Source organism: Rhinoderma darwinii, chromosome 2, assembly GCF_050947455.1.
Source record: "Rhinoderma darwinii isolate aRhiDar2 chromosome 2, aRhiDar2.hap1, whole genome shotgun sequence".
NCBI lineage: Eukaryota > Metazoa > Chordata > Amphibia > Anura > Rhinodermatidae > Rhinoderma > Rhinoderma darwinii.
In genome coordinates this window covers 269,579,489-269,604,009 of record NC_134688.1, presented here as the reverse complement: position 1 = coordinate 269,604,009, position 24,521 = coordinate 269,579,489, and the positions used below count along the sequence as shown (strand labels likewise).

At 42.2% G+C, this 24,521-nt stretch overlaps 1 protein-coding gene across 1 annotated transcript in view; it reads left to right on the top strand.

The window, feature by feature from the left end:
* The window catches only part of GNL2 (G protein nucleolar 2), a 48,986-nt gene that overhangs the window by 11,044 nt on the left and 13,421 nt on the right, over positions 1 to 24,521 (top strand). Inside the window, exons 6-13 of the mRNA XM_075853256.1 lie at positions 43 to 109; positions 4,775 to 4,933; positions 7,490 to 7,603; positions 8,317 to 8,445; positions 10,929 to 11,033; positions 14,008 to 14,166; positions 19,623 to 19,730; positions 21,074 to 21,507. Of these exons, the coding sequence (XP_075709371.1) occupies positions 43 to 109; positions 4,775 to 4,933; positions 7,490 to 7,603; positions 8,317 to 8,445; positions 10,929 to 11,033; positions 14,008 to 14,166; positions 19,623 to 19,730; positions 21,074 to 21,507 (1,275 nt within the window). The remainder of the gene's footprint in view (positions 1 to 42; positions 110 to 4,774; positions 4,934 to 7,489; positions 7,604 to 8,316; positions 8,446 to 10,928; positions 11,034 to 14,007; positions 14,167 to 19,622; positions 19,731 to 21,073; positions 21,508 to 24,521) is intronic.

The following is a 24,521-nucleotide window of genomic DNA, read 5'->3' as shown; positions in this document are numbered from 1 at the left end:
TTGATATTGGGTTTCCTAATGATGTATTTGTTTCATGTTTAGAGAGGAAGCGCGGGAAGAAATCTATAAGAAAGGCCAGTCTAAGAGAATCTGGGGTGAATTATATAAGGTGAGTTTGGCCACAAAAATGAACATTAGTATTTTAGGTTGTGGCTGATATTAAGATTATGTAGTGGTTAATCTTGTGGAGAAACTGTTGTAAAGATTCGTCTTTGAATCCTTCAAATAACAGCTTGCCTTCAGTGTATGCCACATGGCACAGAAACGGCTACACTTAGGCCCCATGCACACGACCTTAGATTTCATCCGTAATTACGGACCCATTCATTTCTATGGCCGTAGAAAGCTTCCGTAAAAAATAGGACATTTCCTATTTTGTTGTTTTACGGACCGTGCTCACATACTTTATTAAGGGAGCACGACCCGCCAATGTGGATGACTGTCCATGGCTGGCCGTAGCCGTAATCATGGACCAGGATAGGGCCTTACTGTTACTGTAACGAGCAGTGCACTTGTGTGTCCATCACTTGACCATGGACAGAATTTTATCCATTGGAAGTAAACCATAAATGTTCCTACTGAATAACAACAAGCAGAGATCTTGACAATTAAGAGAGAAAGTATACTAGAAAATTATATAACTTTTTTTAATCCTACAAAAACACTAATTTGCTAAAACCGAAAAACCCCTTTATAAAATTCACACTACTTAAAGGGGTTATCCGGGGACCAAAAATTGCATAGCAATAATATATTTATGTGAAAACTAAGTAACTTACTAATATACTTTTAATTAAAAATTCTGTTCTAAATGGTGCAGTTCAAACCTCATGAATTATTCAGGAAATGCTGAAGCTTTTCTGATAGTGATCACGCTCCGACACGGCCCCATGTGACTGAGCTCTTGCTTCATGTGCTGTTCGCGAACATGACCGCAAGGGCTGTCACATTGCCTATTGCTTGAGTCCCGAGCTGAGCATCAGCTAGCGCTTTACTCGGGACCCCAGCACTGCTCTTAACGTCCATATTTGGTCAATTCAGCAGTTTCCTATAGCTGGAGTCCACTAGCAGAGCATCAGCTGATGCTCTGCCTGGGGACTCCACAACTTCTGCCGACGTCCCTGTCCATATATGGACAATGGCGTCGGCAGCAGTATTGGAGTCCCCGAGCAGAGCATCAGCTGATGACTAATGGTGGTGACAGTTGTGACTAATCGTATTTGTGGCATAATGCTAGAAATACATTACTTCAGAGCCCTCTGATTGGCTGCAGCGGTTACAGGCAGCGTGCATGTAAACAAGGACCGGAAGTGAAGCTGGAGCGCCAGCGCTGGATTGCCGGAGGCAAGGATAGATAGGTTTTGCTTTATTTGTGTTTTGTTTTTTTTTAATTTCCAGCCCCTAAAAAAAAAAAAAGTCACATTGTGGATAACCTATTTAACCTACTTTTTATTCAAGACTATAAACTTGCCTGCTACTAGAAATGTCAGAAATTTAGCAATATGCCGTCCTGCACGGTTTCAGCAGACCCCCCTATTTTGTTTGCTCTAGGTGCCACACGATCCTGGTCTTTGGCAGTGGCTGACCTTACTAGGTCTCACTATCTGACAAGGACATCCTCTGCCTTCTCACCAATCCCTTTCCAGAAGGCTGCCCACTGCACCTCAGTATGAAGTCCTCTTTTGTGGCTGTTTACATAAAAAGGATCTGGTCTGCTTCCTGCCCGACCGTCAATTGTCTACTGACCTTGACAGGATACTCATTTGGTCACTCCTTAGTCATGAGGGTTTCCCCTTTTGGATTATTGTACATTCTAGTAAGGGTTTTTTCTTTACATTTGGTCACTAGTTTCTGTGAGTCTCAAAACTGGTGTGTTCTCCCACTCCAAACATCTGGATCTAAAGACCTTCTGGCCAAGCATCCGGCTTCGCCTCTGGTAGACCTTCCAGTTTCTCGACTGGCTAAGGCTTCCACCATCTTCACGACGGACACTGCCTCTTTTAGACTCTACATCCTGTCTGGAGCCACCTAGGTGATATTGCAATGCTCAATTTTCCTCAAATTCACACACATCTCTTCATGATGATCAGCCTATACGTAAACTTGCTCCAGTTGTGTGCAGGCTCCTTCTCTTTGGGACTGTTGGATTACTTTTATCCTAGAGGCATGGCTCTACGAAGTATGCCCTCTATGCTACAAATAGTTTGTTTCCATTTAGGCCAAAGAAGGAAGAGTATGGCCACCCCATCCTAAAAGCGTCTAGTTTTGTCAGGGTCAGACACTTTGGGTAGCGTCGCTGAGGATAGTGATCGAATTTGGCTTCTGTGTAGAATAGCAGATCTCCACAATATCTGGCCCACCAGTGCTGCATTAGGCTTCCCTTTGGCCTGAAGTCTGTTCTTCATGTCCTTCTGAAGGTACTTGCTATAGTTAAGGCAGTACTCCATTTTGGGCAGATTTCAGTCATAACATACCTGGAAAGCATCGTGATGTTCCGAAAACCTGGACAGCCTTCAAATTAACCTAGTCACCACTGCTCCATTTTCTCTATAGCCGGACGTGTTTACTAGTGTCTCCCTGGGGTGCTACCTCCTTGAAAGTCTTCCTCTACACTCTGTCATACTTGCCTACTTCATCTGACTATTCTGGCTGCTGGGATATTTCTAAAACTTTCGAGATTATCCTTTTATCTCCCTGGCGGTTTGTTGTGCACTTCAGTGGGGCTGTCCTCTCCAACCATTTCCCAGGTCCATTATTTTCCTAGTCTCTTATTCACTTGACTCTCCTACTAGAGGGGCGTCCGATCCCATCCAGTTTGACAAAGCCACTGTGGTCGCCTACTTGAGCATCAAGGTGAACTGCAACTGCACAGTAGTGCTAGAGCCAGCCAGGTTTATATTGTGAACAGAGCCACATCCCGGTTCTATCTGTTGCATACATACTGGTAGTGGACTACTGGATGGTTCCTTTATTCTCTGGCTTGGGCAGAGAATGCTCTTGTCTTCTCTGGGATCAGTTCTTCCTAATGAACATCTTCTTCTCCCAGGTTTTTTCAGGTGGATCGAGGATATAGTCTATACTGGTGGCACTGGACCTAGTCAGCTGTGGTACGCTCATAATATCTTTTGTTGCCAAACTTCCTTGGTGTCTGTCAGACGCCCTACTCTCTTGGTTCAGTTTTCCACCTGTTTTTAGAGCACTGCTTTTGAAGACATGTCTTGTCAAACCACAGTCCTGAGTTCTCATGGTTTCTCCGAATGAGTCATCATGAACATGCCTCAGGCTCGCACACTTTCACCATCTTGTATTTACCACAGGACTTCGGTTAGTGTAGGAATAATTTTTCTTCCTCTTCCCTTCTCAAGAATTTAACTTTTTCTCCAGCGCAGTTTCGATTTGGGGCTTGGCCTTCGTTTTCTCTCTGATGTGCGTTTCTTTCCCTATGGGATTGCCCATGCTCCTTTTATGTTCACCCCACTGCTCCTTGGAACCTCAACCAGGTCCTTGGGCAATGCAGTTGTCTCCTTTTTTAAGCCTCTGTGTGAGATCTCTCTCTCACGACTTCTTGGTAGACGTTTGTATGATTTGCCAGTTTTTTTCCTGCCATTCTCTTCTTTAATTTTTTTACAGACCGTATCCAAGGTTACTATAGTTTCAGGGAGCGATAGTTTTTTACATGGCTTAATGGGCTCAAGGAGGGCTCTCCTTTTTGACCAGCTTATTTCACCAGTTCTGTTGGGGTCACTTAGCCGGTGTGTCATTATGTGTCTACTTTACAGATGCGTTAGGCGACTAACGGTGCCCCTCTCTCTCTACACATTACCCAATTCTTTAGGGTGCCCATCTGTACCCTCGATTTGTTTCTCCCGGTGCCTAGGATCTGCAGGTTGCTGTCGGTTACACGAACAAGCGCTCTAGGACATACTATAACGTCCCAATGACCTGAACGAAAAGGTGTTTTTTTTTTTCTAATGGATTCCTTTCTTTTGATTACTGAGCCATTGAGAGTTTTGTTCTATGTTTACTGTTTACCTTCTGTTGACTTCTCCTAGTTGCGCCTACTGCTTGTATACAAACTGATTAGGTCCGTGTCTGCAGGAGGGCTATAGACTGTAGGAGGAACTAACACTTCTTGTATTTATCAGTAATTATTGCTCCTCCACACTACCAGAAAGTGCTTTCTTTTCAGCCTCCTAGGTTGGCATGTTTTATGGCTATTAATTTTTGATACTGCGAATACCCAATTCCTCACATATCCAAACGATAGGTGATAATTGGTTTATTGCTGGGGCTTCACCCCTGGGACCCCCACCTATCGCAGGGAAGGAGTCCCAAACCCCTTGTTCCTCCTCGCTTCTTGACCGCATAGAGCGGTGGTCAAGTGTGCGCTCTGCTGCTACATTTAAAGTCTATGGGACCGACGACAGAGTACAGCGCTCGGCTGTTTCTGTCATTCTCGCTGGTGTTGAATGGAGTGGCGGGCGCATGCTATACCGCCACTCCATTAAATGTCCTCGCTGCGGGGGGTGTAGAGGATCTGGGTGTTCAGGTTCATGTTCTTGCTGTTTGGTGTGGGGCCCCCAACGATTAGACATTTATCACCTATTCTGCGGATAGGGGATAATTTTTGATTCTGGGACAAACCATTTAAGTATAATTGTACCCACTAGTATCACTGAGGGTATCACACTGATATCTCTTTTAAATTTGTCACCTTGACATTTTCTTGTTAAATGTTATGTTGAGTCGTAGTTTTTTTTATGTTCCCTTGCAGGTGATTGATTCTTCTGATGTCGTAATTCAAGTGCTGGATGCCAGAGATCCCATGGGAACGCGTTCTCCACACATTGAGACATACCTTAAAAAGGAGAAACCTTGGAAGCATCTTCTGTTCGTTCTTAATAAGTGTGATCTGGTTCCTACTTGGGCAACGGTAAGATCTTGGGTTTGCTCACGCCACTTATTTGTACTATATGTTTTGTTGGAACTGGTGGCAAAGGCTGCGCTAACCCTCTGGAAATTATACTTTCAGAACAGAATGTCCTGTCTATACGGAATGTCTCTTCCAATTTTATTTTTTTTGTGATCAAGTTATATTAGTACTGGTCCAGAGCCATTCTATTTATAATTGGAATTGTTATGGTTTGCGTACAGATATATTATTAGAGAAGCCTGTAATTTCATAGCAGATCAGAATAGCTAGGCCCTTGACCTCTCTAAAACCCTCACATTTTGTCAGTTGCGTGGCTTCCTCTAATGTGCCTAGTAGACTGTTTGCAAGTATTTTTCACTGTCTGATAACTCTTAACAATCTTGCAGGGAAAAAGTTTTACAAATCTATTACTAGTTTAGCTTGTGTTTTCTAACTTTGTGTTCGATACATAGCCAATGTAAGCACAGCTACATTTTAACATAGTGAATTTGCATTGTTTTGCTATATATCTCCACTGCATTTATTCTGAAGCTCCCTGCTCAGGATTTCATTGCATAAGTGCTTTCAACAGATGTCTGTTCTTTAATATTCTAAACTAATTGGATTACTCGAAGATCACAGCAGTGCTCTGAGAGACGTTTGAATTCATTATGGGTAATATTCCGTTTTTGCGTGGACAGATCTAAGAAACCGCAGGTTAAACATTTATTAAAGAGCTACAATTTATAGAGATTTTTTTTTTTTTTTTAAATTGACTGTTAGATCCTGTAGGACAGAAAGTAAGTGGAAAATCTTTCTGATCTTTGAAGCAAATATTTACTGTTCCTGAACTAAATCAGCTAAGCTTGTGTTCTACATTTTGGAGTATCTGGGAATTTCTGCCCATTCATCAAGAAGAGCATTTGTGAGGTCCGACACTGATGTTGGAGGAGAGGACCTGACACTATCTTCATTCTAGTTCATCCCAAAAGTGTTAGATGGAATTGATGTCAGGACTTTTTGTGGGCCAGTCAAGTTCTTCCACACCAACCATGCCTTTATGGACCTGGCTTTGTGCACTAGGGCACAGTCATGCTGGAGCAGAAAAAGGCTTTCCCCAAACTGTTCCTACAAAGTTAAAAGTTTTCAATTGTCCAAAATGTCTAGAGATGCTGAAGCATTTAGATTTCCCTTCAATAGAATTGAGGAGCCTTGGCCAACCCCTCAAAAGCAACCCCATAGCATTACCCCTCCTCCACCAAACTCCACAGTTGGCACAATGCAGTCAGGCGGATAACGTTCTCCTGGCATTCGCCTAATCGAGACACGTCCATCAGACTGCCAGATAGAGAAGTGATTTGTCACGATACAAGAATTTGGACTTAGATACCGATACTTTGTGTAGTATTGTGATACCAAATATTTGGGATGATACCAAATCGATACTTTGCCAACAATAATAATAAAAAAAAAAATTCTTACATTTTCAGATGAGGCACGTGGTGTGATAGGGTTAATTACTATTAATGTGAGGCACATGGAGGTTCAAAATTCATAATACCTTGTGCCTCACATAAGTGAAAGAAAGGAGTTTTTATTTTATAACGGAGTAAATATCATAAATGACACTATAAACTTGTTATTATGGTCGCAACGATACCGAATGTGTGTTTTATGTAGTGAGACTTATTTTAATGTATGTTGTAAGAAATGTGTGGTATTTTTTATTTAACATTACTTTTATTTTTATTTTTAAACATTAATGTACTGGCATATCTATATGCCAGTACATTAGCCATACCGAAGTATGCCCTAACAACAGGAAATATGGTCAGACAGCCCTGGGGTCCTTTAATGGACCCTGAGCTGTCTGCTCATATATAGTATGTCCCTCGATCGCGTCACAGGGATAGCCTGTGTCGCTATACAAGGGGCATCCTCCTCATTTTCTCCTTGAATGCTGTGGGGGAATAGCGGCGGCGATCAGAGGTTTCTCTGATCTCCACCGTTAGAGCGGGGCTGCGGCTTTGTAATACAGCCATTGACCTGCTCCGGACAATAAGTGCACGCGTGCGATCAGCATGAGGTGATGCGGCTGGCGCTGCAATAAAGATCGGCAGCGCAGGCACTGAAGACAGAACATGGGGGTGTTTTGTAGCGCGCCCGTCATGTTCTGTTTTCGGTGCCGGCAATCATTAGTGCAGCGCTGGTTGCATCACATCATGCAGACCACGCACGCAGGGGACAGTGGCTGTATTATACAGCTGCAGCCCCGCTTTAAAAACATTCATATGTTACTATACTTAGCTGAGCAGCTTCTCCGCTCCATATTGAAATACATGAATTAACGGTATTGAACCATTTGAGGGTGCACGGTACCGAAACCGTATCGAAATTTTGATGCATCGTGCAACCCTACTCCGCTTAACATGTTTCCAGTGGCTGCATGCTTTACACCACTTTCTCCCGAAACTTGGTATTGTGCTTGGTGATGTGTGTCTACGTATATGTATATTATTAATTTATTTTGTGTGTGTTCGTGTCTTATTTTTTTAGTTATGAACTGTTGTATTTCAGAAACGCTGGGTTGCTCGCTTATCTGAAGATTATCCAACTTTGGCCTTTCATTCGAGTCTCACCAATCCGTTTGGTAAAGGAGCGTTTATCCAACTCCTCAGGCAGTTTGGCAAGGTAATTTAGGAATGGTTTTGATGTGCATACGTTTCTCTACTGTGTGGTTAGAACAATTAAAATTATAAGGAATATAAAATGCTTTGCATGTGGTTGTTATTATTATGGCGGCTAATTAGCCTTTCTTTTGTAGTATGTTCTGATACCTTTTAGGCATTTCTCAATCCGCGATAACTCTTCAGTTAGATTAACACCTTTTACTAAAGTTTTTTTGTATACCTGTCTATCAAAGGTTTATATATTCCCCCTAAAGAAAACTTCCCATGGGGAGACACACACACACACAAAGGACACCAGAAGAGGTGGCTGGTGGCATGCATGCCAGCTCTTAAGCACTTCTGTAACAGAAGGGGCGACCACACTGGTCTCTATAAGGGCTATTGTTCACTTCATTCCTGGTGCAATTTTTGCAAACAAAATGAGGAGTCTGCATTGCTGCTGACATAATTCTCAGGAGCACAGATTTCCAGCATGATCACATCGCATTGACTGGGACTCATTCAGTTACGTGTTTAAATAACTAAAGTTTTTAGATTTTTGTGCTCCTCTTCGTATAGAAATTCATGTTTTCAGGTTGTGATGCTTCAAGTAAAAATGTAAACGTGGGGGTTTGTATTTTGGTATATTTAACAAAACGATCTCTTTTCTTGACCAGAAACCTTTCTGAAATGCATGTTTGTTTTAATGATATATATTTTATTTTTTTTTATCAGCTGCACACTGATAAAAAGCAAATTAGTGTAGGATTTATCGGTTATCCAAATGTGGGCAAGAGCTCTGTGATTAATACGCTGCGTTCCAAGAAAGTCTGTAATGTCGCCCCAATAGCTGGTGAAACTAAGGTAAGATAAGAAAAAAAATCCATTGTTTTTTGTTCCCCCCCCCCCCCCCCCTTGCTTGCATACTATGTACATATGTGAAAGAGCCTTACTCTTTCTTCACAAGCATAATACGGGTACCTTTGTATGATCGCGTCACAGACACAAGTTCTGGCCCCACGGCAGGTCTAAATGTCCCAAACTACAGCTTACTAGGAAGCTATACAAAAATTAGCCCAAATTATGCCTGGGTGAGACCAGCCTAAAAGTCAGTTCAGAAGTTAATGGGGATGGGGTTCCCCTTCAACATTAAAGATTGATCTCCGTGCTGCAGGTGAACTGCTTCCCCTTCAGATTACAGCTGATAGTTGGGACCCCAGTGATATGTTTGTAGCTCTTTCAAGAGCTTGCCTAAATCTGCTTGAGTTTAGCTGTCATTCTTCCCCCTGCAAATCTGTAACCGTAATGGCTTTCTTTGGAAGAAATGGCCGTAGCTCACAAGGCGTTTAAAATAGGACCTTTGTTATATTGACTTTGTATAATGTATGTCAATAAAGTTACAGCCTATAAGGAAGAATGAATAGAAGCTATACAGTAAGACTCCCATACTGAATACTGGACTCTTGGACAGAACACACCGCTCTGAAAATTTGTGTAGATGGCACAGAATTTGCTGAGTGGCCCAGCTACAGTCATTATGGATTCTGCTTCTTACAAAAATAATGAAGTATAGCTCAGATGAAAAACTCTTGTTTATTGCATACTTATTTAATGCCAATACAGCTGGCATTGGGAACATCTTATTTCTCAGAGAATGCATTCTCGAGAGTAACACAGACCTCATATTCATGACAAAATGTCTTTCTACAGCTTTACACATTACTTTCTTCTGTTTTGCATATCATAATTTTTGAGTGACCTCAGACCGGAGGGTCTTAAAGGGGTTTTCCCATCCTAGATATTTATGGCATATCCATAGGATATGCTATAAATGTCTGATAGATGCAGGTTTCTACTCTGGGACCCACACCTATATTGAGAACAGGGATCTCCCGTCCCCCGTTTCTCTTGGTGCTGTGGCCGCTGGCCACAGAATCCAGACCGGGACTGGTGGAGAGAGGGTCGCGCAGCGATCTCTCTTCTGTTCAATGGGAGTTACAAAAACAGACGAGCAATTTTCCGTTTAACAGATTGGAGCAAAAAGCGCACACGTGACTCTCTCGCTCTCCTAGTCCCCGCCTGGATTCTGCGGCCAGCGACTACAACGCCAGGCGAAACGGTGGTCAGGAGACCCTTGTTCAGACTTTTTCGCCAAATCCTGTGCATATGCCGTAAATGTCTAAGATGGGAAACCTGTGTCAGAAATAAGTGAAGACAAAACCACTTAATACCAAAAGGAGAACGTCATTCAGCAAGGGGTCTGTGTTTTCTTATTCAAACAAGCAGCAGAGACCTGCAGTGCTGAACTTTGTAATGAGAACAAAGCCTTAAGCTTGCTACACATTAGGGATTTCAGACAGCCGGTTTGTGAACATTTTCTTTTTGGATGACAGTGCCGTAAGTTAAAATGACGAATTTCTGATAAATTTCGGCATTTGTCTAGGCTTCTGTTAATGGGATGTAGATCTGTCGTTTTGGCATTAATGACTTTCCAATGACTGCACCCGACAACGACTGAAAATAATCCAACACGACGGATCAACTTTTCCACAGATGTCTGCTGTCAGTTGGCATCTGTAATGCTCATTTGTGTCATGAAAATGTGCTAACGTTCAGCATAAAATTGTCTAGATTAGCCCTTTTGACCATCGAAGATCTCTAGTGTATGCCCAGCTTTAGGCTGAATTCGTACGCGGCAGAAATTTCCACGACTGATCCATGCACCTGCTTCAGAAACAATCTGATTCAAATGAATGGAACGGATTTTCAGTTGAGTACGACTGCCCCCTTAGGCGACATGCACATGTTGCGTATTTTGCTGTGGAAAATACGCAGGAAACCGCAAGAAAAAAAAAACACACCTGAAGGCGCGTTTTTTTTTAATGCGTTTTTTGGTGCTGTTTTCACTGTTTGCTGCGTTTTCATGCTGCTGGTTTTGCTGCATACCACTTTAGAACTACAGGGATATAATTCGCAAGCTGTTTAGAAAATACGCACCGTGGGTCAATTTAAGTCCTGAGACATATTATAGATATGCTTCTTTGTTAAAAATCAGTCTTTGCTTTTTCGGACGCACGCACTGGATTTGTGCATTTTGCTGCAGGTTCACCGCACATATCATTCTTCTACATTAAAAAGGTCTGAATTCGCTGTGAACTGTTATGATTTCCATGCGGGAAATATCCTGCATCGTGTGGCTGAGATTTGTTCAAGTCTCATCAACCTGGCTAGCACAGTAATGTGCAGCATTTCCACCCTGTATGCAGCGAGGAGGCCTTGTAAAACTGATGATTGTAAACTACTAATTTTGTGGTTTTTTTTTTTTGGTTTTTTTTTTCTGTTTTTAGGTTTGGCAGTATATTACACTCATGCGCCGAATCTTTCTCATAGATTGCCCTGGTGTAGTTTATCCATCTGGAGACTCTGAAACAGACATTGTTTTGAAAGGAGTGGTGAGTATGATTTGAAATGATTGTCATGTCCTTTATGCATATAGCTGATAGATGGGATGAGTAAAAAGGAACTTTAAGATCTTAAAGGGCTGTAAAGGAAATTGTGGGTTCAAGCACAATGACTTAGCTGTTATTGTCAGAGGTTATACAGAGTCTTCTAATCTGTTTTCTAGGCAGAATCTAGGACTCTTTCGCCACCCCCCTCCCCAGGAGCCTGTGTAGCATTTTCCGTAGTTTTTGTTGAATAAAATAGCGCAGCAAGCGGCACTATTTTTTTTCCGCCAAAACACACTGGGACATCCATTAGTCATTGGATTCCGTCGGGCATCATTGGTTTCCTTTATGTGGCAGGTCTGGTTTTTAGTTTTTCCACTCCTGTAACGCAGCAAAACAACGTACAGTACTAACGCAGATGTGAATAGAACCTTATGTTCCTTACAAAATGTCAAGAATGAGAGATAGATGAGTGCTATTTGTAAATATAATAAAGGAGTGATGAATAATAAAAAGTATTATTTTGAGAAATGTATCCTCTACATGGGACCAGGCAATACCTGCTGAATTGTAAGCACCTGGTTGTATGGATCATACAAACAAAGGGTAAGGCTATATTCATACGCCAGTGAAAAACACCCGTGTCAGTGTTTTTTAACGGCTGTCACAAGGCCGTTTACAGAACAATGAAGTTCTATAGGTGTATTCACACGGTGGTTGTTTTAATGGCCTGTGAAAACTGGCTGTCAAAAAATAGACCATGTTCTATGTTTGCCCGTTTTAACGGCGTGACGGCCCAATAAAAGTCATTGGAGCAGTGTTTAACAGACGTTTTTCAGAAATCAATCCTTGTGAAGGCCGTTAAAATTGATCTTGGCCTTCCAAGGGGACTCCCAGGGCACAGCGCTACTTTAAGCACGGAGCCTGGCGAAGCCCCTGACGTCCCATATGTGGACAGTGATGTCAGGGCTCTCAATTATGGAGTCTCCGGCCAGAGCATCGGAAGCTGTCTGGCTCCTGTCTTGGGAAAGCCGTTGATGCCATTGTCCACATATGGACCGTGCTGTTAGGAGCTTTGCAATGCGAGAATCACTGGCCAGAGTGTCGGCAACGCTCTGGCCAGGGATTCCGCTTCTTGAGGGAGCCCCTGACGTCACTCTCCAGATATGGACAATGACATTAGGGCTTTGAGATTCCGGAACCCCCGTCCAGAGCATCGGCAATGCACTGGCTGGGGCTCCCGCTCCAAGAGGGAGACCCGATGGCGTGATCTACATGGGCACTGTGGCGTGATCTACATGGGCACTGGTTTTTTTTTCAGCGGGTTGCGACAAAAAACTGACACATGAAATTCATCTGTTTTCTTTTACCGGCCACGAAAAACGGTAAGACGGCCGGTAAATGGATGAAAAATTGGATGCGCGGACAGACCGCTCAGCTTCCAAGTGTTGACTCCAACCTCATTCAATATACGAACAAAAGACAGAGGCAGATAATGATAATGCAATGTTTCAACCCCACAATGGAGAAATGTTATCCTGTACCATGAGTGAATAAAGCCTACAGCCTTTTTTTGGATAATTTAGGAGTGCCACTTTCGTTTGTATTATGGGTCATAAATAGCCGGTCATAGGAGCAGAACAGGAAAAAAAACGGAGCAACCGGTGCCTTGGCGTGTCTGAAACCAACGGCGCCCGACGGAACCCATTGACTTCAATTGGTTTTGTTACGGTGTCCATCGCTCTGCCGGACAAAATAGTGTAGCGCCCCAGACTCTGATGTGAACAGAGCCTGGTATATTCTACCTTTTTAACAACAAAAATATGGAGCGTGTTCATTGAAGAGAATTACTTTCTACCTGCTGCCAACAGTCTCCTGACTTCACTTATCTTGTTAGAGAAACTGTAGTATCTGACAGGTTCAATTAAAAATTGTGATCTATGTTTCTAACAGCAGACCTCTGGTGAGCTACCTCAAATGAACGTTTGCTATTTTTTTGTATCATTGGGGGGCACAGACCGTTGGTATATGCTGTTGCCACTAGTAGGAGTGATGCTAAAAGTAGGAGTGACGCTAAGAATAAAAGTGTTGGCCCCCTTTTACAGGCACTGAGCTAGTCGGTCTTTGCTTACTGTCCGCAGGATGCTGACCCCCTTCCACCTTAACAAGGATATAGTTTTACAGCTTTTCTGGTAGTCACCAGGGCATCCTAAGGAACGCTCTCCTAACAATTTGACTGTGTTCTGTGACTTGCGGGTCTGCCTATCAGTGACTTTCGCCACTCCAAATCCTTGTCCGATAAAGGGCTTTACTATTGCTGCAGTCGGCTATACGCGATATCTACTGGCTCAAAGAAAAGGAACCCCTGTTCCAGATTACAGCCCACTCCACTTGGGCGGTTAGTGCTTCCTAGGCTGTGTACAATCAGGCTCTTCGGCTCTCCAAGGCGACCACCTGGTCATCTTTGAACACGATCACCAAAGACTACAGGGTGCATAGGTTTGCGTCCACAGATTTTTGCCTTAGTCGCAAGGTGTTGCGGGCTTCTTTGGAGTCTTTTCAGTCCCGTCCCCCATGTGGACTTCTTTGGGACGTCCCATGGTCTGTGAGACGAACGAGAAAATTTTATTTTATTTTTTGAGTACTTGCTGTAAAATCCTTTTCTTGACCAGTCTATTGGGGGACACAGCTCCCACCCTTATTTTTGTTATAAAGGTCATGACGTTTTCTTCTATGGTTCTGATGTTTTGTTTTATTTTGCGTTCTGCTTCTCCTAGTGCTTCTGTACAGATTCACTAGCTCAGTGCCTGTAGAAGGGCCCAACACTCTTATTCTTGGTGTCACGCCTCCTAGTGGCAACAGAATATACTCATGGTTGGTGTTCCCCCAATGGAATAGACGAGAAAAGGATTTTATGGCGAGTGCTCAAAAAAAAAAAAAGTGCTCTTTATTTATTTTATTTATTTTTTGTCAATGTTAGGTGCAAGTAGAAAAGATTAAAAGCCCAGAAGATCACATCACTGCTGTCCTTGAGAGGGCAAAACCAGAGTACATCAGCAAGGCCTATAAAATAGATTCCTGGGGAGATGCTGAAGATTTCCTGGAGAAACTTGCTTATAAAACAGGAAAGTTGTTAAAGGTCAGTGAGTCTTCCATTTTCTTTGTGTGTTTTATTAGAATTGAAGTCTCCTAATTTTGTGTAATATATATATATATATATATATATTTTAATTGTGTAAAAGATGTTTTATTTTATTTTAAAGAACATTGCTATTAGTATTTTTCACACACTGCAGAAGCTTCTTTTCTTAACTATTTTTCTTAGCATTAGTGTTACTAAAGTGGACCTGTCACTATTTGTTTTTGTTTACATTGCAAGAACTTTTTGTAAAGTATAAAAAAATAAACTATATATATATTAAAATACGTAGCGTAAGCTTTTATATTCTTGAGCGAGGCTAGCAATAACTGATGCGTTTAGGTTTGGTCTTCACAAAAAACACATCCACATAGCCTTACTGAAGTCTATGAAGTCCTGCCTGAATAAACGTTTAAAATGTCTTTATTAATTAGTATTTAAAATAGGGCACTCATGCCAATTTATACTGTGAATAGGCGTTTGGCAAAACAGAGACACAGTTCCCTGATCAGGTGTAAAAATAAGATGATGATTGGTACACCTTTAGTGTCGATACAACACCCGACAGGAGTAGTGATACACACCACTCGTCCGTTTGCCGCAACGATACAAAGTAGCTCAGTCCAATATGAATGTTCCACAGGCACCGATGCTGGGTGCACCAATTGAAACATGAACAGAGAACTTAGCAAAAATAAATGTGGTCTGTTTGCCACAAGTTAGCAAGTTTGAGCAATCTCCCAACGCGTTTCTGAAACCCTCTGAACCAGAGGGGAACGTCCTCAGGGGTATTTGTAAATTGCGTATATTAGTTTGAGCAGCTACCATACAGCACATATTATGCTGCTGAATTCGTGTATCCTCAGGAGCGCAATGAGACACTAATGCCTGGTCTGACTCGCGCCAGAGACTCTCAAGATTTATACAGCTAGCCCCGCCTAGCAGATGGGCGGAATTGAACGGACATAGCCAATCGGTGTATCACAGCGTATAAGTAACGCCCACCGATCGGGCCTGCCCATGGTAACATAGACGCCAATCAGGTAGATGCATAAAGCATCAGTAGTTACTAGGGGAATACAGGCGGTTTATGCGTACGTTTGATAAATAAATGGGTAGGTGTGAATATGTGCCAAGCATAGAGCAGACTGACTATGTAAATGTGGCGGTAGTGACCTACAATTTGAAGCTGATGACCATTTCTTATATACACAATAAATGAAGGGTGCACGTGGGATGGGTAAATGGAAAAAAAAAAGCCTTACTGACATTCAGATAGTTTATATTTCTGTTTAGATGATGTAGACATCTGCGGAAAAAAACTTCAAGATATTTGCACAATTTCTGAATTGTAAATCTGCCTGTGTTTTTTAGCCTGGGTATGACCAGGTGATGCGCAGTAGAGGCTGTTTTATCTGTGACACCCAAGCAATTTGCCCTACAAGGAACACCTGCAGAACAAACATGACATTAAGTGAAGGCCCTGGTATGGTAAATTCACCTAGTGGTCAGTTTTAACCATTTATTTAATTTTTGCCTGGAGCGCTATTTAAAAGGTTAAATAAAGCTTAAATAGGACCTATCGGTTCTGAGAAACACAAAAAGTGACCGATTCAATTCTGAAAATTTCCAAAAAACATATCATTCGTAAAGCAGTTGCTTTCCCTCAGCATTAGGCCTAGCTCCTACAGTGCAGATTTTGCATGTATTTTTTTTAAGCCAAATCCAGAATTGGATCCAGAGAGGATACATTCCGTTCCTGCTTTTGTCAAAATTTGCCGCCAATCTGCACTGTGTAAACAAGGTCTTACTGGACACAGGCTCTACTTTCATTTCAGCAGTGAGGTCAAAATACCATGAGATTCTTTTTCTCTGGTAGGTACAAACCGTATCCCGCCACTGCCTTTTTCAATTGACAGGGCCTGGCAGTGTAGAAGACGTATTCTTCTGAACGTGCCTTGGCGCATGCGCAGCACAACACCCGGGTGTAGTGTGACGTAATCGGCGCATGCGCAGTAGAACCGATTAGACCGATGAAACTTCACTACTGCACTGCATATTTGCTGAGGTGCGGGTGGGTTCAGAAGAATATGGGGCCAGGAGCGATCACGTCTTCTACACTGCATGGCCTTGTCAATCGAAGGGAGGGTGGGACGGACTGGGGATGGTCCCACCCATCCCCCCCCCTCCCCCCCCCCCCCCCCCCCCCTTTTTTCTAGCTAGTGCAGCTCCCCCAGGGGTTTACGTCCTACAGGTGCTGTTAATTTTCAGTTATCAGTTTTCTCTTTCTTTTTCTCTTGTGACCTGTTTTTCTTCCGGGAGGATACTACTAGGCAGAGACGACACATGTGGCCCTGGTTACTTACTTTAACTGTGGCAGGTGTAATATGTTTTTGTGTGGCCAGTCCACCCCATTCTGCCCACAATGTCTGTAACCCAGGACTTCCCAGGGTTCTACCCTTCCCCAGCATGTGCCACCCCCTGAATGGACCAAGTCCTTTGGCGACATTTCCAGACTCTCCCAAACAATGGTTGAATCCTTCGAGTACTTGCCTTGCCACCCAAGCTTAATTCCTCTCCCTTTGTCTCACGGTAGATCCCATAAGAGGCGCAAAAGTGCCAGGGACAAGTCCACCTCCTCTTCAGGTTCCCTCCACTCCCACCAGGATCAATCCTATTTTAGAAGCAAATGCTTAAATGCTCACTTGCCTTTGTCTTGGTCGCTGATTGTTACAATGTATCCAGTTTGTAAATACAAAGTATTAGTTGCACAACCATTCATTGTACAATTATTAAGCTTTATTAATATAGGGCAACTGCTTTTAAAAACAATCTGTTGGCAATTTAGGAATAAGATTTAATAAAAAGGATGTTAATTGTATCTTTCTACCTAATGTTTTGTTTTGTCACTTTAACCTCTTGCATCAATGAGTAAGAACTAGGCATGTTTTGATTTGAAAGCGGTGTTCTCATTAAAACTATTGAAATGTTCCAAGAGATGGCTATAAAAAAATAAAAAAAATACTAATCTGTATACTTGCAAGCAGCAATGGTAAGAGCATAATTCAGTTTCTGCATACTGAACCATGTTTTATGGTTTGAATTGTGCAATCGTCCTTTTTAGCTTTCACAGTGTACTTAGGGTATGTGCACACGATAGCAGGCATTTACGTCTGAAAAGACAGACTGTTTTCAGGAGAAAACAGCTGCCTCGTTTCAGACGTAAATGCTCCTCCTCGCATTTTGCGAGGCTTCTCTGACAGCCGTAAGTTTTGAGCTGTGCTTCATTGAGTTCAATGAAGAACGGCTCAAATTACGTCTGAAAAGTGTCCTGCACTTCTTTTGACGAGGCTGTATTTTTACACGTCGTCGTTTGACAGCTGTCAAACGACGACGCGTAAATGACAGGTTGTCTGCACATGCACAGTACGTCGGCAAACCCATTCAGATGAATGGGCAGATGTTTGCCGACGTATTGTAGCCCTATTTTCAGACGTAAAACGAGGCATAATACGCCTCGTTTAAGGCTGGGTTCACACGACCTATTTTCAGACGTAAAGGAACAGTGTCACCAAAAAATGTTTTTTAATATGTTAAAGATGTTAGTGCTTTATTAAAAACGTTTGGATTAATTTGTGTTACTTTTTTTATTTTTACACTTTTTCTTTCCTATGGGGGCTGCCATTTTTTTTTCCCATTTCTGTATGTGTCGATTAACGACACATACAGACATGGAATACGGCAGCTCCAGTCCCATAGGGACTGCGAACGGGGCCCGTTCCATCCACTTTCGTGTACGCCGCTGTGTGGGAACGGCGCATGCGCCGCTCCCACACAGTTCAATTTGAAATGCGCGCCGTCCGGCGCCATTTTCCTGTGGACCGGAAGTCGCGGCCGGACAGCAAGATTACTACTTCCGGTCGCGGCTTCCGGACTTGTGCACATGGAGCGGAGGGAGCGGCGGCGACTGGAGCAGGTAAGTTATTTCTATGTATGTTCCTGTTTCAGTGTGTTTACTACTGTATGTTAACCTTCTACACTGTGTGTTAGCTCAAAAAATGACGACACACAGTGAAGGAGGTTAGACCGTTCAAACCCCTCGTTTATCCCGGCACTAGCCAGGATAAAGGAGGGGGGGATTCTGAGAGCTCACTAGAGCGAGGGATTTTTACCCAATTTTGCAGCATAAAGCAATGTGGTTGCTTTACCACATGCAATGCTGCAATTTTGGGAATGGCTCCATCTAGTGACCAGTGCTGGGAAATATTATAAATTGAATCCAATTTATAATATTTCCTGACTCGTGAAAAAAATAATAATAATTAGAACAATGTTTAATCACCTATACACTAATTGTTTAACAAAAAAAAAAAACATGTTTTGCTGGCAACACATTCCCTTTAACATTACTTAGGTGCAGCTTGTAGAAAACCACTGCTAATATTTAACGATATGTATACAAAATAGTTCTCCAGAAGGAAGAAAACTTTCTCTTGTACCATTTTATAGGGGACTACCCTGATGTCAATGTCTAACCCCCCCTTATAGAGGCTTGACTTGGGTTAATAGTCAAACCAGAGACACCCATTTATAGACCGCACTGTTTCCGAGTTGTTTTTCGCCTCATCCGTGTCGTCATGTTTCAAGGCTCTATAAAGGGTAGTCACATATAGAGTGCATTAGAATGACTGTATTATTCCTTCTGGATTTTTTCTTGCATGCTTTTTTTTTTTTTCTTTTCCCTAGGGAGCATTGCCCTTAAAACTCCTACAAGCTGTATCTCCGCAATCTGTACCTTCCTAGAACAATATGTATAGAAATATTACTAGAGGGTGTCAGGAATTAAGATCTGTACGATAGAAAGAGATCATGGATGGGCAGCGTTTTTCATTAATGTCGTCCTGCTTATCTCGATGAATATTTTAGCCAACCTATGCTGCCCTAAAACCACTGGCCCCCAGGCAACATTAGATTGCATCCCTGCGCTGTACGTGTATGGCGCTGGCAGGATTTACTTCCTGCACAGCACCATAAGTGTACGGCACGTTGCAGGAAATGATTTAAAGTGGCGATTTTTTTGGGGGGGATTTATTTTATTTTTTTTCATAAATAACTGCTCAATGTAGAAATACATAGGTATGTAATTAATCATTATTGGCTTTTCAGTTTTGTTTGAGCGGAGAGCTGAAATAAATGAGTTGATGGCTATACAGAAACCTGGCTGTGTTGTGTGGGCCATCCCTATAGATTCCTCCTGAATAGGGGCCAAATTTCTGTCCGATTTCGGTCCGATTTTATTCAGTTTTAACCTACATTATTTGCTCTGTTAAACAAAATGGACATGCTAATGAAAGTTGCTAGCTATTTATTAGAAGTGTGGTGTGTGGTTTTTTTTGCTAATTGAACCATTCTTTTAACATTTTTGATAATACTATTATTTTAATTCCCATTTAAAGGGTGGCGAACCAGATCGTCAAACTGTTTCAAAGATGGTACTCAATGATTGGCAAAGAGGGAGAATTCCTTTCTTTGTAAAACCGCCAAATGCAGAGCCACCTCCAAAGGTACCATTTTTTTTATTGTGTTACATGTATTTTTTATTTTTTTTTGCTTGTTCGGTTTCCCTTTTATTTACATAACTTTTCAGTAGACTGCGGATCCTGCACCCAAGCTGCAGTCATCTTTACAATACAGGTGTCAGCCTTTTGTGAAGGGCAGCGGTCAGTGGAAAAAAAATAAAAAATTCCGTATTTTTTTTTAATATATAGTGTCATGGAAGATTTTAAAAACCACCAAAACTTAAAGAGGCTCTGTCACCAGATTTTGCAACCCCTATCTGCTATTGCAGCAGATCGGCGCTGCAATGTAGATTACAGTAACGTTTTTATTTTTAAAAAATGAGCATTTTTGGCCAAGTTATGACCATTTTTGTATTTATGCAAATGAGGCTTGCTAAAGTCCAACTGGGCGTGTTTAAAGTAAAAGTCCAAGTGGGCGTGTATTGTGTTCGTTACATCGGGGCGTTTTTTACTACTTTTACTAGCTGGGCGTTGTGTATAGAAGTATCATCCACTTCTCTTCACAACGCCCAGATTCTGGCAGTGCAGACACACAGCGTGTTCTCCAGAGATCACGCTGTGACGTCACTCACTTCCTGCCCCAGGTCCTGCATCGTGTCGGACGAGCGAGGACACATCGGCACCAGAGGCTACAGATGATTCTGCAGCAGCATCGGCGTTTACAGGTAAGTCGATGTAGCTACTTACCTGCAAACGCTGATGCTGCTGCAGAATCAACTGTAGCCTCTGGTGTCGATGTGGCCGACACGATGCAGGACCTGGGGCAGGAAGTGAGTGACGTCACAGCGTGATCTCTCGACAACACGCTGTGTGTCTGCACTGCCAGAAGCTGGGTGTTAACGAACAGAAGTGGATGATGCTGATTCGTCAGCATCATACACTCCCATTCCTAACGCCCAGCTAGTAAAAAGTAAAAACGCCCCGATGTACGCACATAATACACGCCCACTTGGACTTTTACTTTTCAACACGCCCAGTTGTACTTTTGCAAGCCTCATTTGCATAAATACAAAAATGCTCATAACTTGGCCAAAAATGCTCGTTTTTTAAAAATAAAAACGTTACTGTAATCTACATTGCAGCGCCGATCTGCTGCAATAGCAGATAGGGGTTGCAAAATCTGGTGACAGAGCCTCTTTAAGCTAAACACATATTTGTTAGATTTAAACAATAGATACATTTTCTCAAGATACATTCTCTTAAATGAGCGGAAATGTAGAAAGCCATGGGAAAACTTGATTGTTCCTCATCACAGATAGCGATGGGAGATTTGTCGGGTTAAATCTATAATATTTGTTATCATATAATTATATTCTTTCTTTCCTCAGCAAACCTCATTACCAACGGCAGCTGAAACCAGTGTGGATGAGGAATTAAGCAATGAAAACACAATCACAGATGTCCAGGAAGCTGCTAATTTGGAAAAGGAGGAGATAAAAGAAATTCTATCAAATGTTCGACAAAACTTTGGAAAAATTAACGTTGCTTCAGAATTTTCAAACGAAGACTTGGTGCCGATAGAAATAGATGGAATGTCAGACATTTCAGAATTGGATTCACAGGAAGAAGACCTCTTGTCAGAAGAGGAAGATGATCAAAGTGCACACATTACTGAAACGGAAAATGATGAAAAAACCAGTGCAGATCCGAAAAGTGCTGTAAAGCACAGCTCAAAAGCATTGCTTCAAGATTTGGACGATAGAATAGCGAAGTGCAAGAAATTCCTGGATAAAGCAAAAGCCAAACGATTCTCTGCCTTAAGGTATTCTAAAGCACACTTTTTACATGAAATTTCCATAGTGCATGCTGTCATAGGAATAGATTTAAAGCTTTCCATTTTAGGCGCTGGTAGATGTCCTGCAATTAGGTCAAGCTTTACAGTCCTGTTTGCAGTCTTGCTATCCTTCTAGTTGCAGATGAAGCGTTGTGTTTCTGTTCATATAGTGTTTGAGCCTTCTGTCAGAGGTGTATGTTGGGAGGATCTCCTGACGTAAACCTCCGACGGAAGGCTGCGACGTATGCCACTGTGTAGGCATACAGTAGTATGTCGCCCATAGGGAAAAGGTGTCTTTTTTTTGTTTTACTGTATTGCTCTGTAAAGAATCGTGTACTATGCTATTCCTATACAGCTAAGAAAAAAAAAAATATACCAGCGTATGCCGGGTGAATGAGGGCCTACGGATGCGTTCAGCGCATGCGCTGGGAGGTCTCTCCACAAGTTAATAAAGAACAGAAAGATGAAGCCTAAGGGCTCATGGATTTGTGCTGTATAGATCTGTAATATGGTGCTCATAGCCTTCTGTGGACCTATACTGTACCTCTGTATGCCTTCATAGGAGCTCCGTGTGCTTCTCTACAGGGTCTGAGCACATTGAAAGTTCATGTTCTAGGACCACAAGTTTACTTTTAAAAAACAAATACTTTGGTCTGCGCGTAAAATTGTTACAAAGCCACCAGAAATAAAGAATGCTAGGACAGGACAAATAAAAAAAATAAAAACACAAACATTCAGACTTCAAGCTGCAAACAACTTTTTAAAGCTCCAACAGTCCCTTCTGCTCCATGTCACATCCTCTTGGTTACCAGACATGAGCAATCAATGATTGCATTTCAGTGTGACACTTTAGGCACCAGATATCGAATTACCCAGGACAATAAAGTAACTTTTCTATACTCTGTTGGCAACTCCGATATATAATGTTTCTTAGTACCTTGATGCATGACTAGTTGTGTAAGATTGACAATCCTGTCCACGTACTTATAGCGGCATAACATTCTCCACTTGCTTCTGGCTTATTTAGAAATTTTAGAATAGCACTTGGTCCACCTTTTCACACCCAAACTGCCGGAGAAGTCTTGGAATGTCTCGCCTGGTTTTGGGTGAAAATAGCTTGTTACCCTTCCCAGATACTGCAGTTAATATGTTCAGTGCTCTCCAGGGTAGAGTGGGTGCCAGGATGTCCACATGCTGGCTTGGTTAGGCTATGTACTGGGATTTTGAAGATGGTTATTGAGGCATGAGACACTACAGAGGTATTTAAAGTCTGTTTGTTTATTAATATTAATGATTCACTGCCTGCTTTTTCGGTTGAGGCCTTTCCAGGTCTTCAATGAATAAGTAACATTCACTCATTATCACTTGTGCAAGAGCGAGAAATCTACACCACATGTTATGAAGCTCGGGACCTGAGCCATCGGATCTGCTCCCAGATATTGGTGTGATGGTACATATTAATGCTTGAAATGAAAAGTGTAATTAAGACATTAAATCTTGTATTAAAGTTTATGGAAAAGCTGTTTTTTGTTAACTTAAACTGAGAAAATGTTTTGAACATAAAAGTGGGTGAAGTCTTTTGTTCAACGTTTTCTTTCTCTCAAGGTTCGAGGCTGCATGCGTTTTCTAATTCCAGAAACGCGGTTAGATTAGGTATAAGATCTTGTCATTTTCATTCTTGGGCTATGTTTAGACCTCATTTAGTTTGTGCGTTCGGTGTATGACGGGAAATGTCCCTGGCTTACATACTGAACAGATCCATACCCTATAGTGAAACAGACCTATGCCAAAATATGCTTTTTGGCATACATTGGACAGTGTTCCTCAATATGCTCAGTTAGGTTTGGCATCCCCAATATTGTATGGATTCGTTTATTAGGACTTGTTCACATCTGCGTTGGGCTTCCGTTAATGGGTTCAGTCAGACCGTTCTATTGGAGGAACCCATCAACGGAAAGGCAAATGGAAACCATAGCTTCTGTTTGCATTACCATTGATTTCAATGGTAATGCTCCCGTTGCAAATGGTATCTGTTTGTCTCCGTTCCGTAAGGTTTACCTTTTTTTGTGGGGGGAAACAATAGCCTAGTCGAATGCACTATTGATTCCGTCAAAAAAACGGAAACCATTTTCCACGGAAGCATTACTATTGAAATGTATGCCTTTCCGTTGATGGGTTCCTCCGACGGAAAGGTCTGACAGAACCCATCAACTGAAACTGAACGCTGATGTGAACAGGCCCTTATTTACATTTTCAGCACTTTTCTTTGTTTCCTTTTTTAGTCTCTTCATTCTGGAAGTTGCTTTTCTCTGCCTTCGGGAGGGTCTGCTTGCTTGTTTGTGTTTACATTACAGCTTGTACAAAGTTGGCACATAGGATTTATTCGCTTACATACTGTTAGGCCGGGTTTACGCGTAGCACAAATGCTACAGATTTTCTGCAACGTATTTCATTACGGAAAATCCACAGCTTATTACTGTAGCAGCAGAGTGGATGAGGTTTGAACAAATCTCATCCACACACTGCATAAAAAAACAGCCGCAAAACAGTTGATAAATTGACCTGCGGTGCGGTGTTTTAATCCGCAGTATGTCCGTTTTATGCTGTCAAATCACTGCGTTTTTGTTGCGGGTTTTCCCCATTGAATTCAGTGGAAAGGTTAAAAGACGCAACAAATAGCAGATATTGCAATTTTTGCAGCGGAAATGCTGAGATTTCGCCGCAAAAAGCGCAATTCAGGAAAAAAATATATCCGATTTATCCAGAACTCTGTGCTCCTGCGATCAGACTGGCCTCAAGGGATGACTCTTCATCTCATGTGACTGTTGCAGCCAATCCCAGGCTGCAGCGGTCACATGGAACGAAATGTCATTTCAGGAGGCCGGGCTGCAGGATGTCAGAGGGACACGTCACCATGGCTACGGGTGAGTATAGATGTGATGTTTTTTACGAGAAATTTCCCGCAGCGGCATTCCGGCCGAAAGACTGCATCACAATTTAAG